General features: G+C 35.2%; 1 protein-coding gene across 1 annotated transcript; it reads left to right on the top strand.

Moving 5' to 3' along the window:
* Window positions 1-3: 3 nt before the first annotated feature.
* Window positions 4-13,536, top strand: LOC110442566 (thymus-specific serine protease-like). Its single transcript, XM_021486233.1, has 11 exons — window positions 4-142; window positions 3,712-3,854; window positions 4,774-4,897; window positions 6,439-6,568; window positions 8,300-8,423; window positions 10,273-10,398; window positions 10,871-11,134; window positions 11,415-11,562; window positions 12,195-12,377; window positions 12,648-12,793; window positions 13,331-13,536. Exons 1-11 carry the CDS (start codon window positions 70-72, stop codon window positions 13,382-13,384), a joined length of 1,515 nt encoding a protein of 504 aa, XP_021341908.1. The 5' UTR covers window positions 4-69; the 3' UTR covers window positions 13,385-13,536.
* Window positions 13,537-13,740: the final 204 nt, after the last annotated feature.

Below are 13,740 nucleotides of genomic sequence, written 5' to 3'. Positions count from 1 at the left end.
AATGTAAACAAATTCATGTGACTGTTCTCTACAACATTCATTTGCTGTTTGTAGTAGCTCGTGAACAGGATGAAGTGGACTGCTCCCGTGTTTACGGTTGTAATAGCGGCCCTTTGTACCAGTCTGTGTGAGGGAATACTTGGTATGATCACGGAATTAGATTAGATTGTTATCTAAGTATTTCATACATGCCTTTGTCAGTGTATATGATGGGCTCATAACTTTTCCTCAAAATGAAAAAAAAATGGAAGTCGGTTGGTATACCCATGTCAAGAACAATGTCAATGATGACCTTTGCAGAAATTATATTCTTGATTTTGTCTGAAATGTAACTTTTGAATGCAGATTTTTAGTGGCGCAAAATTGCATTGAATATTATATAATAATTCATGAAAACACTTACCTGTACATGCATTTCTGAAGTATCCGTGTATTGACTATTATTGAGAAAAATGTAAGAAAATACTTCAAATCTCAAGAATAATGGCATGTATTTTCATTGGATATTTTACAATAATTCATGAAGCTAACAAGGCTATTGATACTAGTCAAGCCAGATTACCTGAGTGAGAACCTGAAGGTGTTTTGAATGATGTACAGGTAAAATCGCACCTGCTTTGCATGCTTTTCCCCAACTTCAGGCAGCCTTGTTGGCTTTATGCTCAGTTGTGATTTATTCAGTGGAAATATATGCTATTATTCTGGAGATTTGATACATTTTCTTACATTTTTCGCGATAATAGTCAATATAAATGGATACTTCAGGAATGCATGTTCAGGTAAGTTTTTTCATTAATTCCATTATTCATTGCAATTTTGCGCCACTAGAATTCTGCATTCAAATGTTACTTTTCAGACAAAGTCAACAATATTTTCAACAAATAATTTCTGCAAAGGTCATTATTGACATTTTTTAATACAATACGGAAGGACGATAGAATTGTTGAGACTGTAAAGTTTTCCTTCACATATCACCATTAAACTTAAAAGTTTTGCATTTTGCATTGTGTTTATTGTACAAGTGTACGGGTTGTCGCCCTTAATCCGGACAATTTTTAGCTCACCTGGCCCGAAGGGCCAAGTGAGCTTATCCCATGGTGCAGCGTCCGGCGTCCGGCAACTTTTTCCTTTAAAATGCTACTTGTCCTGAATGGCTCAGAGGATTTTGACCAAATTTGGTCAGGAGCATCATTGGCCAAAGGGTTCTCAGTTTTGTATAAACGGAGGGTATAACCCCCCTGGGGGCAGAGGGGCGGGGCAAAATAGGGGGAAAATAGGTAAATCTTTAAAAATCTTCTTCTTCTCAACCAATAGAAGGATTTTGACCAAATTTGTCCTAGAGCATCTTTGGACAAAGGAGACTCAAGTTTGTATAAACGGAGGGTGTGGCCTCTTTGGGGGCAGAGGGGCGGGGCCAAATAGGGGAAGTAGAGGATTTTTTCTCTCCTACTATACAAGTGAAGGGATTTAAACCAAATGCAGTCTGAAGCTTGGTCAGGAGCATCATTGGCCAAAGGGTTCTCAGTTTTGTATAAACGGACGGTATAGCCCCCCCTCGGGGCAGAGGGGCGGGGCTAAATAAGGGGAAAAAAGGTAAATCTTTAAAAATGTTCTTCTTCTCAACCAATTGAAGGATTTTGACCAAATTTGTCCTAGAGCATCTTTGGACAAAGAAGACTCAAGTTTGTATAAACGGAGGGTGTGGCCCCTCTGGGGGCGGAGGGGCGGGGCCCAATAGGGGAAATAGAGGATTTTTTTTCTCCTGCTATACAAGTGAAGGGATTTTAACCAAATGCAGTCTGAAGCATGATTAGGGACAAAAGAATCAATTTTGTATAAACTGAGGTGTGTGGGCCTCCTTCTAAGGGCAGATGGGTGGGGCCCATTAGGGGAAATAGAGGAAAACATCAAATATCCTTCTCCTTTTGTACCGATGAAGGGATTTTGACCAAATTTGGTCTGGAGCATCATTGGCCAAAGGGTTCTCAGTTTTGTATGAACGGAGGGTATGGTCCCCCTGGGGGCAGAGGGACGGGGCCAAATAGGGGAAAATAGGTAAATCTTTAAAAATCTTCTCCTCAACCAATTGAAGGATTTTGACCAAATTTGTCCTAGAGCATCTTTGGACAAAGGAGACTCAAGTTTGTATAAACGGAGGGTGTGGGCCTTCTGGCGGCATAGGAGCGGGGCCCAATAGGGGAAATAGAGGATTTTTTTTCTCCTACTATACAAGTGAAGGGATTTAAACCAAATGCAGTCTGAAGCATGCTTAGGGAGAAAAGAATCAATTTTGTTTAAACTGAGGTGTGTGGATTCCCCTTCTTTGGGGCAGATTAGTGGGGCCCATTAGGGGAAATAGAGGAAAACATTAAAGATCCTTCTCCTTCTGTACCGTTGAAGGGATTTTAACCTAACCAAACTTGTTTTAGAGAATCTTTGGGCAAAGGGAATTGAATATTTATAAATGGAAGATGCAACTTTGTTACTTGTACTCCTTTGATAAACCTGAATGGTACTCAGCAGGTTTTAAATTGAAAAATAAAATACCAGGTGAGCTATTAAGGCCCCTGGGCCTCTTGTTTGTGTATATATTTACATTCCCATTGAAACATGATACATTATGTTCATTATGTAATATTTAATGCAATCAACAATACGGAAGACGGGAGTTTAAACACTTTTAACTAGAATTTATACTTAGTGACAAAATATATCTAACAGTTATAACTAAAATTTACGTAATGATAAAATATATCTAATAAATATAATCTAATATATATAATCCATATATATACGTAATGGTATCAGGGCCAGAGGAAACTCGGGCTAATATTTCCCTTAGTTTAAGTACATGATTATTCAATTTTAAATTATGTAATTTATTTTGGTGTCATATAGGGCTAGGTAGGTAGGGATTGGCCTAACCATGCATGCACCTGTCCTGCAACACATTTATACCCATGTTTAAATTTGTATGTTTCTTGAATGCGACGTTAAATAAATATGATTAATTCTTGTATCTTGGAAATTAGATAAGAAAAGAGACAATTAAGCCCTAGCTCATGACCATGTTATGACAGAGTTGGATTTCCAGCTCGACTTACAACTGTCTGTGTTGGGCAATAGTTTAGATAAGATGTATAAATATATTCAAATGGCTCTTGACCTTCAAATTAGTGTATATTGGCACCTGTTACTGTAATAAATCATTATCATACAATTGTATCAGTCCAATATTGGGAACCTTCCCTTAACATTTCAATGTGCCAGCTTATTACTGGAGAACAGAAGATACATATATACTTAGCCCAAGTAAAATTCAATAATTAAACAAATATTTCTTATTAATTAATGTGATTAAATAACATTATGTAAATGATCAAGCAGATAGTGTTACAGATATTATTTGTCAGTTCATCAAAGGGTCTTGTTGGCATATTAGCTGGATATGGAACTTGTGCAGACTCTGCTGGGAGTAACTGATTAGCTTATATACTAATTATTCTATGAGAGTTTAACTTTAAGACACATATATCTCCTTAATGACAAAATGTTTTAATTCATTTCAAGTTCATTCAGTTTGTTAAACTTGCTTCAATACCAATCCTCAACAATACACATTATTAGTTAGGACTGAATAATGAATAGTTGAGTTACTAAATATTTTTATGGTGAGATTTTGATCAGTTCTGTTTTGATAATTAAATTTAGGAAACCATTTTTGGAAGATTCGAAGACTGGTGGAGACAAGAAGAATCAATGGCTTATCAGATGGTCAGATACTTGGAAAACCCAGTTCAGTTTCGGAACTGTTTATAACCCAGCCGTTGGACCATTTTGACAGATTATCACAGGTAACAGGATTGACTACCCAATTTTGAAAAATAGAGGACATTTACTGCAGATTTCCCACTAAATACCATAAATGATTCATGATTATGGGAAAATACTGGTATGTTTTCTTGAATGCAAAACAGTACTGTACTGGTTGACACCATCTCAAGGTATTTATAACTGGTCGTTACATGTTCATCTTCTGACTCTGATGAACATGTAACTCGCCAGCACACTAGAGTTTCACTACCAAAAGATCAGCATTACCTACTGTATAACACGGAACTACCAGTAAACTTGCATTGCTAGTTGAGGAAATCATTTTCCATTACACCATACATTTTGTTAGACAGGTTGTTTATTTCTAGGCACATTTTTCTGTTGTTTGCCAGAGTCAAAACTTTTTTATTATTGTAAATTAATAATGAGATACAATTAGGGACCAATATGCCATAAGTTGTAATTAATGTGAAATTTTAAAAATTTAAAAATTTAAAAATAAAATAAAAATTATAGATAAAACAGAAAAAGTGCATTATTGCATAATGCTTAGGTAATATCCACTTAATGACTTATTCAACCTTTTATCTCTGAAACAGAAATACTTCAGCAAAATTATATGTATATGCAAGACCAAGTTCATGCATGTATGTTAGTAAAATGTACATTATGTTTTAGCCAGCTCCACTAGTCTAATAATTTATACATATATCTGTCAGTTTAGTAAATATTATTTATCCCATGTACTGTAGTTGTAAGCAGCAATTGTAGACAGAATAGTAAAACTACAGCAGGGATATTTCCACCAATAAACATAGCTTCACAACGGTTAAAATTTGCTGGAGTGGTCAAGAGTTTAATCATTTTTGATTATATAAATTGAAAACTCTATCAACAAAAAAATTAGTGTATTATCTGAGGTAGTGTTGTGTTTTGTAGGAGGCTGGAGAAACATTCCAACAGCGAGTGTTTGTCAATGATCAGTTCTATGAAACACCTAAAGGTCCTGTATTTCTGTATATTGGAGGGGAGGGAACTCTGAATCCTATGGCAGCCAAAGCAGGTAATGTACCTTCATGTATAGGGAGTATATGATTCACCGATAATGATGATGATTAGGAATTTTATTTGCATATTGTGTATTGATAATGTGATATGAATCTTAAAATAATTCTCTGTTCATAAAAATTATTATTAAATGATAAGACCTATGGAACTTTTCCGAAGTGTTAAATTAAGCTTCCTAAAAGTTTTCAAAAATAGAAACTGACTTGAAACATGAATCTGATATGAAATGCAATCTCATTAGGATCCTGTATGATATGTTTATGATTATGTTTCTAATATGACTTCATTTCTTTACACTGCTTTGTATAACAGGTCACTGGAGGTCACAGTGAACTGATATGTTAATTGCCTGAGCTTAAGAAAATAGGTGACATGTGGTGCTAAAGGATCAAGGTGATATGTGGTGCTAAGGGATATAGGTGACATGTGGTGCTAAACGTTCAAGGTGACATGTGGTGCTAAGGGATAAAGGTGACATATTGTACTAAGAGATATAGGTGGCATGTGGTGCTAAGGGATATAGGTGATTTGTTGTGCTAAGGGATATAGGTGACATGTTGTACTAAGAGATAAAGGAGACATGTGGTGCTGAGGGAGAAAAATGACATGTGGTGCCAAGAGATAATGTGGTGCTGAGGGATATAGGTGACATGTTGTACTAAGAGATATAGGTGACATGTGGTGCTGAGGGAGGAAAATGAAATGTGGTGCCAAGAGATATAGGTGAAATGTGGTGCTGAGGGATATAGGTGACATGTTGTACTAAGGGATATAGGTGACATGTGGTGCTGAGGGAGAAAAATGACATGTGGTGCCAAGAGATATAGGTGAAATGTGGTGCTGAGGGATATAGGTGACATGTGGTGCTAAGGGATATAGGTGACATGTGGTGCTGAGGGATAAAGGTGGCATGTGGTGCTAAGGGATATAGGTGACATGTGGTGCTGAGGGAGAAAAATGACATGTGGTGCCAAGAGATATAGGTGAAATATGGTGTTAAGGGATATAGGTGACATGTTGTGCTAAGGGATATAGGTGACATGTGGTGCTAAGGGATATAGGTGACATGTGGTGCCAAGGGATATAGGTGACATGTGGTGCTAAGGGATATAGGGGACATGTGGTGCTAAGGGATATAGGTGATTTGTTGTGCTAAGGGATATAGGTGACATGTGGTGCTGAGGGAGAAAAATGGCATGTAGTGCCAAGGGATATAGGTGACATGTGGTGCTAAGGAATATAGGTGACATGTTGTGCTTAGGGATATATCTGAGTCATATGGTGCTAAGGAATATAAATGACATATGGTACTAAGGGATATAAATGACATATGGTACTAAGGGATATAAATGACATATGGTACTAAGGGATATAGTTGATGTGTGGTGCTGAGGGATATAGGAAACATGTGGTGCTTTGTTTACATTGTTTTTTTAAACAGGATTCTAATTACAATAAAATCTTTTAACAGCAAAAGTGGCCAATATGTAAAAGTTTCAAAATGGATGATACACATTGTAAGTTATCTTTTCTTAGGTTTTCCAGCAGAATTGGCTAAACCCCATGGTGCTTTGATTGTGGCAGCTGAGCATCGTTTCTATGGAGCGAGTATCAATGACGATGGCCTCAAGTTGGATTCCCTCCGACATTTGTCCAGTCAGCAAGCGTAAGTTATAGAAGTCTCCTTTAGTGTATATTGTACCTGGGAGGGGCAATCCTAGAGCTCTATCATTTCAGTATAGAAAAGGATAGATTTAGGAATCTTTGTTTATAACAAGTACAATATATCAGTATAGAAAAGGATAGATTTAGGAATCTTTGTATATAACAAGTACAATATATCAGTATAGAAAAGGATAGATTTAGGAATCTTTGTATATAACAAGTACAATATATCAGTATAGAAAAGGATAGATTTAGGAATCTTTGTATATAACAAGTACAATATATCAGTATAGAAAAGGATAGATTTAGGAATCTTTGTATATAACAAGTACAATATATCAGTATAGAAAAGGATAGATTTAGGAATCTTTGTATATAACAAGTACAATATATCAGTATAGAAAAGGATAGATTTAGGAATCTTTGTATATAACAAGTACAATATATCAGTATAGAAAAGGATAGATTTAGGAATCTTTGTATATAACAAGTACAATATATCAGTATAGAAAAGGATAGATTTAGGAATCTTTGTATATAACAAGTACAATATATCAGTATAGAAAAGGATAGATTTAGGAATCTTTGTATATAACAAGTACAATATATCAGTATAGAAAAGGATAGATTTAGGAATCTTTGTATATAACAAGTACAATATATCAGTATAGAAAAGGATAGATTTAGGAATCTTTGTATATAACAAGTACAATATATCAGTAGACTTTGATTTTATTTACTTTTTAATAAAAATGTATATTAGATAAATACTTATTTATTTGAATTTAATTGAATAATGTGTATTCTGTCCCTTAGATTATTTGCACATGTCTTTTCCTATGCTTTTACAAAATTGTGAAGGAATACTGAACGCCTCCATATATTGGCCTTCATCATAAAATATCTAAGATTCAATTAAGCATAGATTTAAGAGGGTTTGATGTTCGTTACCAGGACATTAAGTTATATGTTGTGCTTCTCAATTCCAGTTTAGGCATCTCAGTTGAAATGTAAATAAGATAAGCTGTTATGATGACTGAATGCAACGTTTAGACGCTGCTTTACTGAAGCAGACTCAACAAGTCTGAATGTTTGATTATAAAATTAGTGAATTCTAGTTTTCTCACGTATTAACACACCCCCCCCCCTTCATCTAACTGTGTGCTATATTCTACCACAGAATACTGTTATATAGTCTTGTAACACATTGCTATAGGTAAAACACTGTTTAATAAGGTCTGACAGGGTCTCATGTTAGTTAGCCAGTAATAGCATAGTAATAATGATTTATTAAGATATTTCACATTCCTAATGTCAATTTGTGAAGGTCTTGGAACAGCGGAATTGGTGTTGAATCAGATCAGTGACATCCTATAAGTGGTCCCTTTAGTATGTGTTATAGTCTCACTAAAGGTATGTTGATTCTCTATGCATTGCTATTGGAGGATGCAGAGCAAATATGAAAGATATTCTGGTGAAAGTGATAGGTCATGTGTCACATAGAAACGCTTTCTTTGCAATATAAATCATGTTGATCGAATCCTATTTATCAACTATTATTTTCTAAGAAAAAAATGGATTAAACATTTCCAAAAGTTCCTCCCATTAAAAAAAACACTGTTTATGAACATATTTGTCAATGAAGTTAATTTTCTTGAGTATCAGGCCACAGAAATTGTTGTGTGTCATTGATGGAACATATTTACCATACGATAATACACATACTCAACAGACTAGCTGACCTGGCAGAGGTCCACACCTACATATCTCAGAGGTATAACCTGTCACGGGATCACCCCTGGGTCTGCTTCGGTGGTAGCTACGCTGGAGCTCTATCAGCATGGTTCAGGGTCAAGGTCAGTCACATCATATACTCCATGTTATTGATTGTATTCAGGGTCAAGGTCAGTCACATCATATACTCCATGTTATTGATTGTATTCAGGGTCAAGGTCACTGCTTACCAAGATATTGTCGAAAATGTTGAACAATACCTAGAAGTTCTAAAAATGGAAATCAATGTAAAAGATGTACAATTTCTTGTGAAGAAAATATGTTCAGAACCAAGTGAAGAATATAAGCTTAGATATTACTGCTAAATAGTATGTAAGGAAGATTGTATCTTAAATCTAATATGATTTATACATGAATATTGCATATAAATCTATATAACTACATGTATGCTATGTATATTTTATATAATACTACATAATTATGATATATATACATGTGTGATCATTATATGATACTACTGTACATATACATACATTGTATAATACTTCATCATTATGACTTTATCATACCTTAACTTTTATATAATTTACTCCTGGTACATGTACTAGTGATGGGCTGATGATCGATTATAATCGAAAATCGAATGGTTTGCCCTTTTTGATTCGGATTATCGATTACAAATAATTGATATAATCGGTTCATTATTGAAATCAGAGTATTTAAATGTTTACCATGTAAAGTATGCTTTGAAAGTCATAAATATTGTTATGATTTATACTATATGAATGATAAAAATGCATAAAAGTTACTTGAAATCCATTCAGTATAAAAGAATGAAACCTGATGTATAATTAATGAACAACTCTGTGTATTGGTGTAATAGTAGTGTATAGTAAACAACTCTGTGTATTGGTGTAACAGTAGAGTATAGTAAACAACTCTGTCTATTGATGTAACAGTAGCGTATAGTAAACAACTCTGTGTATTGGTGTAAGAGTAGTGTATAGTAAACAACTCTGTGTATTGGTGTACTAGTAGTGTATAGTAAACAACTCTGTGTATTTGGGTAACAGTAGTGTATAGTAAACAACTCTGTGTATTGGTGTAACAGTAGAGTATAGTAAACAACTCTGTGTATTGGTGTAACAGTAGAGTATAGTAAACAACTCTGTCTATTGATGTAACAGTAGCGTATAGTAAACAACTCTGTGTATTGGTGTAACAGTAGAGTATAGTAAACAACTCTGTCTATTGATGTAATAGTAGTGTATAGTAAACAACTCTGTGTATTGGTGTAAGAGTAGTGTATAGTAAACAACTCTGTGTATTGGTGTAACAGTAGAGTATAGTAAACAACTCTGTCTATTGATGTAATAGTAGTGTATAGTAAACAACTCTGTCTATTGCTGTAACAGTAGTGTATAGTAAACAACTCTGTGTATTGGTGTAATAGTAGTATATAGTAAACAACTCTGTCTATTGATGTAACAGTAGCGTATAGTAAACAACTCTGTGTATTGGTGTAATAGTAGTGTATTGTAAACAACTCTGTGTATTGGTGTAATAGTAGTGTATTGTAAACAACTCTGTGTATTGGTGTAATAGTAGTGTATTGTAAACAACTCTGTGTATTGGTGTAATAGTAGTGTATAGTAAACAACTTTGTGTATTGGTGTAATAGTAGTGTATAGTAAACAACTCTGTGTATTTGGGTAACAGTAGTGTATAGTAAACAACTCTGTGTATTGGTGTACTAGTAGTGTATAGTAAACAACTCTGTGTATTGGTGTAATAGTAGTGTTCTCACTTTATTAGGGTATTCAGTCCTGACAAATTATTAACCGATTACACAATCGATCATCGATTGGTTTACTACTTCTGATTATAAACCGATTATCGATTATGATTTTAAACCGATAGCCAATCACTACCTGGAACAAGGGAATACATGTTTGTCTTCTGCCCCAACAGTACCCCCACCTAGTGGTTGGAGCCCTAGCCTCATCTGCCCCCGTCATGGCTCTCACCAACTTTGAGGGTTACAATGATGTGGTTGCAGCCAGCTTAGAGTCTTCCATTGTCGGAGGTACAGAGGAGGTAAGTACATATAGATATCAAAAATGAAAGACGATCACATTTTCTCATGAGTTCAGAATAAGAATTACTTTGATTTTATACGCTCAGAAAAATGTGTGCATGTTACATGTAGGTGGCAACATAAAAGCCCTTTTTGAGACAGAAATACTCACTCAAACTTTTCACGGGCTGATTCCTAGCTAAATTGCTTTCGTGGGAAAGAAAGTCTTATGTTTATGTCACTGTAACTATAAATCAGCTTCCTTGATTCCCCAAAACTGTTCACTATTAATTTGTAGTTTACAGATACACTGCTTTTATTACTTTAATGTACAATAATTGATAAACAATGGATATGTGAAGATGTTTATTTTTTCTACATAACTTTGTGGCCTCACAGTGACTTACCACTGTGTGTTCCTGTGTGATATATTACAAAACCTAATTGTCTTTGCCTCGGTGATAAAATATATATATTTTGTCTAACCGCCAGTGTATGACCCAGATCCAGCAAGCGTTTATCCAGATTGATGCCCTGTTGAAGCTTGGTAACCACAAGATGTTGGAGGGCTACTTCAAGTCGTGTCAACCTGTCACCGACCCCTTAGACAGACTTACGTTTGTATCGAACCTGGCGTCCATCATCCAGGGCGCAGTCCAGTACAACAGGGAAATACCTGGGTTAGACATTGATACGATATGTGGAATAATGCAGGTGACCAGTGACCCACTTGCGAACCTGGCCTCTCTTAACTTAGTACGTATTATAATCAATCGGTACAAATCTGGCGGCTCCAAACTTTGTACAAATCATAATCAAGCGGTACAATTCTGTTCTTCACACAGTTACAAATGGAGTATTATAACATTCTAAAAATGACCATGCCATGAACATGACTTTATTGAACTTGAGACAGACACTGCATGAGCATGTCTGATAACCTGTTTCATCCAAATTAATGATGAACTCATTGACCATTTTTTCGCATAAAATCATGTTAATTTAATTAATGTTTAAGAAAATATTTTTGTAACAGAAATTCATGGAAATTATGAATATGTCCTGTGAGAACAACTCCTATACAGAAAGTGTGAGAATGTTGGCCAACACGACGGTGGACAGGAAGGCACAGGGAGCTGGCATCCGACAGTGGACCTGGCAGACTTGTACACAGTTCGGATACTGTAAGATCAACATACAGCAGCAGTATTTCTAGTATACTGTAAAATATGTACTGTGAAATCAGATATTTTCATGGGGCACAAATTGCGTGGTTTCCTGACAAAACACCAATTCGTGGGTACATGAATTTTTTAATTACAAGTAACCACTCAATGGGAGAATTGCTTTATATCAAACATATAATTACTTTGTGGACCTGTGACTTTGTGGATGAAGATTACCCACAAAATAAATGAATTGTATGAAATTGTGAAGGGGCAGTTGCAAATTGATATTAAAAGTTTTAATTATCAGGTAAATCATCTACTGTGTACCAGGAAATGTTTGCTGCAGTTTATTTATCACCTTTTTTCGTCTGCCACAATGAGGGCAAATTTATTATTACAACGAAAGTAGGTAAACAACATAATACGCATAGTAATTAAATATAAAGGAGGAAAGCAACACTGGGGCGAATACAGATTGTCCTGGTGAAGGGCCAAAATTTCCTGGTATACAATATACATTTGTAATGTCAAAAGTTCTTTTCTGTCAGTGGTAATACTCATGTTAGAAATTAATTAGAAATAAATGAGAATAACTCCAGCATAGTTTTTAGTTTGATGTAAGGAGTTGTGGCCCTTTGTGTTCCCAGACCAGACATGTGATGCCAACACCAGCTGTCCATTCTCCCACCTAATAGACCTGACCAGTCAGACCCAGCTCTGCCGCGACTTTTTCAGTATCTCACCAAAGGACATTCCAAAGTTTGTGGGCTTCACCAACGAGTACTACGGTGGAAGTAGTCCACGTGGCAGCAAGATCATCTTCTCAAACGGTCAGATTTGTATTTGTCTATCTAGTTCATAGCAAATTGTATATACCAAATTAAAGAAAAACTTTTATAGGTGATTATTTTTAATGAATTTTGAAATCATTATTAATATTATCACTTAAATAAAAACTTTGAAAGGCATTCAAGAATTAAACAATTTTTCTTACACTTTCAAAACTTCACACCAAAAAGGTTACACCGGTAGTTATTTTTTTCCAAAAATGACAAAATCTAATTTTTACAAAATAATACTTAATGCATTGGTGGTTGTAGGTTCCATTGACCCCTGGCACAAGTTGGGTGTACTGACTGGCCTCAGTGCCACAGAACAGGCGGTGTTTATAGAGGGCACTGCACATTGTAATGACCTGATGCCTAGTAAACCCAAGGATCCACCACAATTAACCGCGGCACGAAGGGTAAGTTAAATAATCACAAGATTACAACCACTCATATAACCTCTTGCTATGACACAACAGGGAAGTCTATAACTATTCAACATGGTTCAATAGTTAATTTGACAAAATATCCCAAAATAGGATTTTCATTTGCATCTTACTGTAAATGTATTTAGGAGTTTCTGAATTGAGGTGTACGTAAAGAAATCCCCTATTAAAAATAGGTATTTTAAAGCAAGTTTGTACCTCCTAACCTCCCAATCACTCAGAGTAACAGGACAAGTCAACAATGGTATTTCCACTTTAGAAATATTTAGAAATCTTTCTGGCTCGGTCAATTTAGGAGTTCTATGGATGTGTATTGCAGTATACTGAAAAATGCACCCAAAAAAGTGGGTTGGCACTGAAGTTTGATTCACACATATAGTCACACTGTAATATACCTAATCATCAATCATTTATAGATTGATGACTTATTTGAACAAGTGGGATATTCTGTTCTGTTAAGACAAATTGATGCCAGTAAAAATGATATCTTTTTTCTTTATTATTTTTCAGAAAATTGCATCAATAATAACAGGATGGCTAAAAGATGAACAAAGAGTGTATTAATTTTCCTGTAAATATAAGCTAGCTTTTATGGTATAAAAGGAAGACGAAGCCAGGATCTTCAACGAAGTCAAAGCTTTTTTACTTAATAATTTGTGTACATTGTACCTTGTGTACCAGTATCTTTACATTGTACCTTGTGTAGTACCAGTTTCTGTGCATTGTATCTGGTGAAGAATGATCGCCTCATGGTCCTGACAAAGTGTTGTTATTTTTCGGGTCGTTCAGAAATCCAATATGGCCACCACGGCTGCCATTTTGAAAAACTATTTCAAACTTAAAGTCAAGTTCTGCTGGACCAATTGAACTTAAAGTTTGTAGGAATGATCGACTCATGGACCTGACAAAGAGTTGTTATT

Source organism: Mizuhopecten yessoensis, unplaced genomic scaffold (genome assembly GCF_002113885.1).
Source record: "Mizuhopecten yessoensis strain PY_sf001 unplaced genomic scaffold, ASM211388v2 scaffold716279, whole genome shotgun sequence".
Taxonomy (NCBI): Eukaryota; Metazoa; Mollusca; class Bivalvia; order Pectinida; family Pectinidae; genus Mizuhopecten; species Mizuhopecten yessoensis.
The sequence above is the reverse complement of the archived record's forward strand: the minus strand, read 5'-3'. Positions and strand labels throughout refer to the sequence as shown.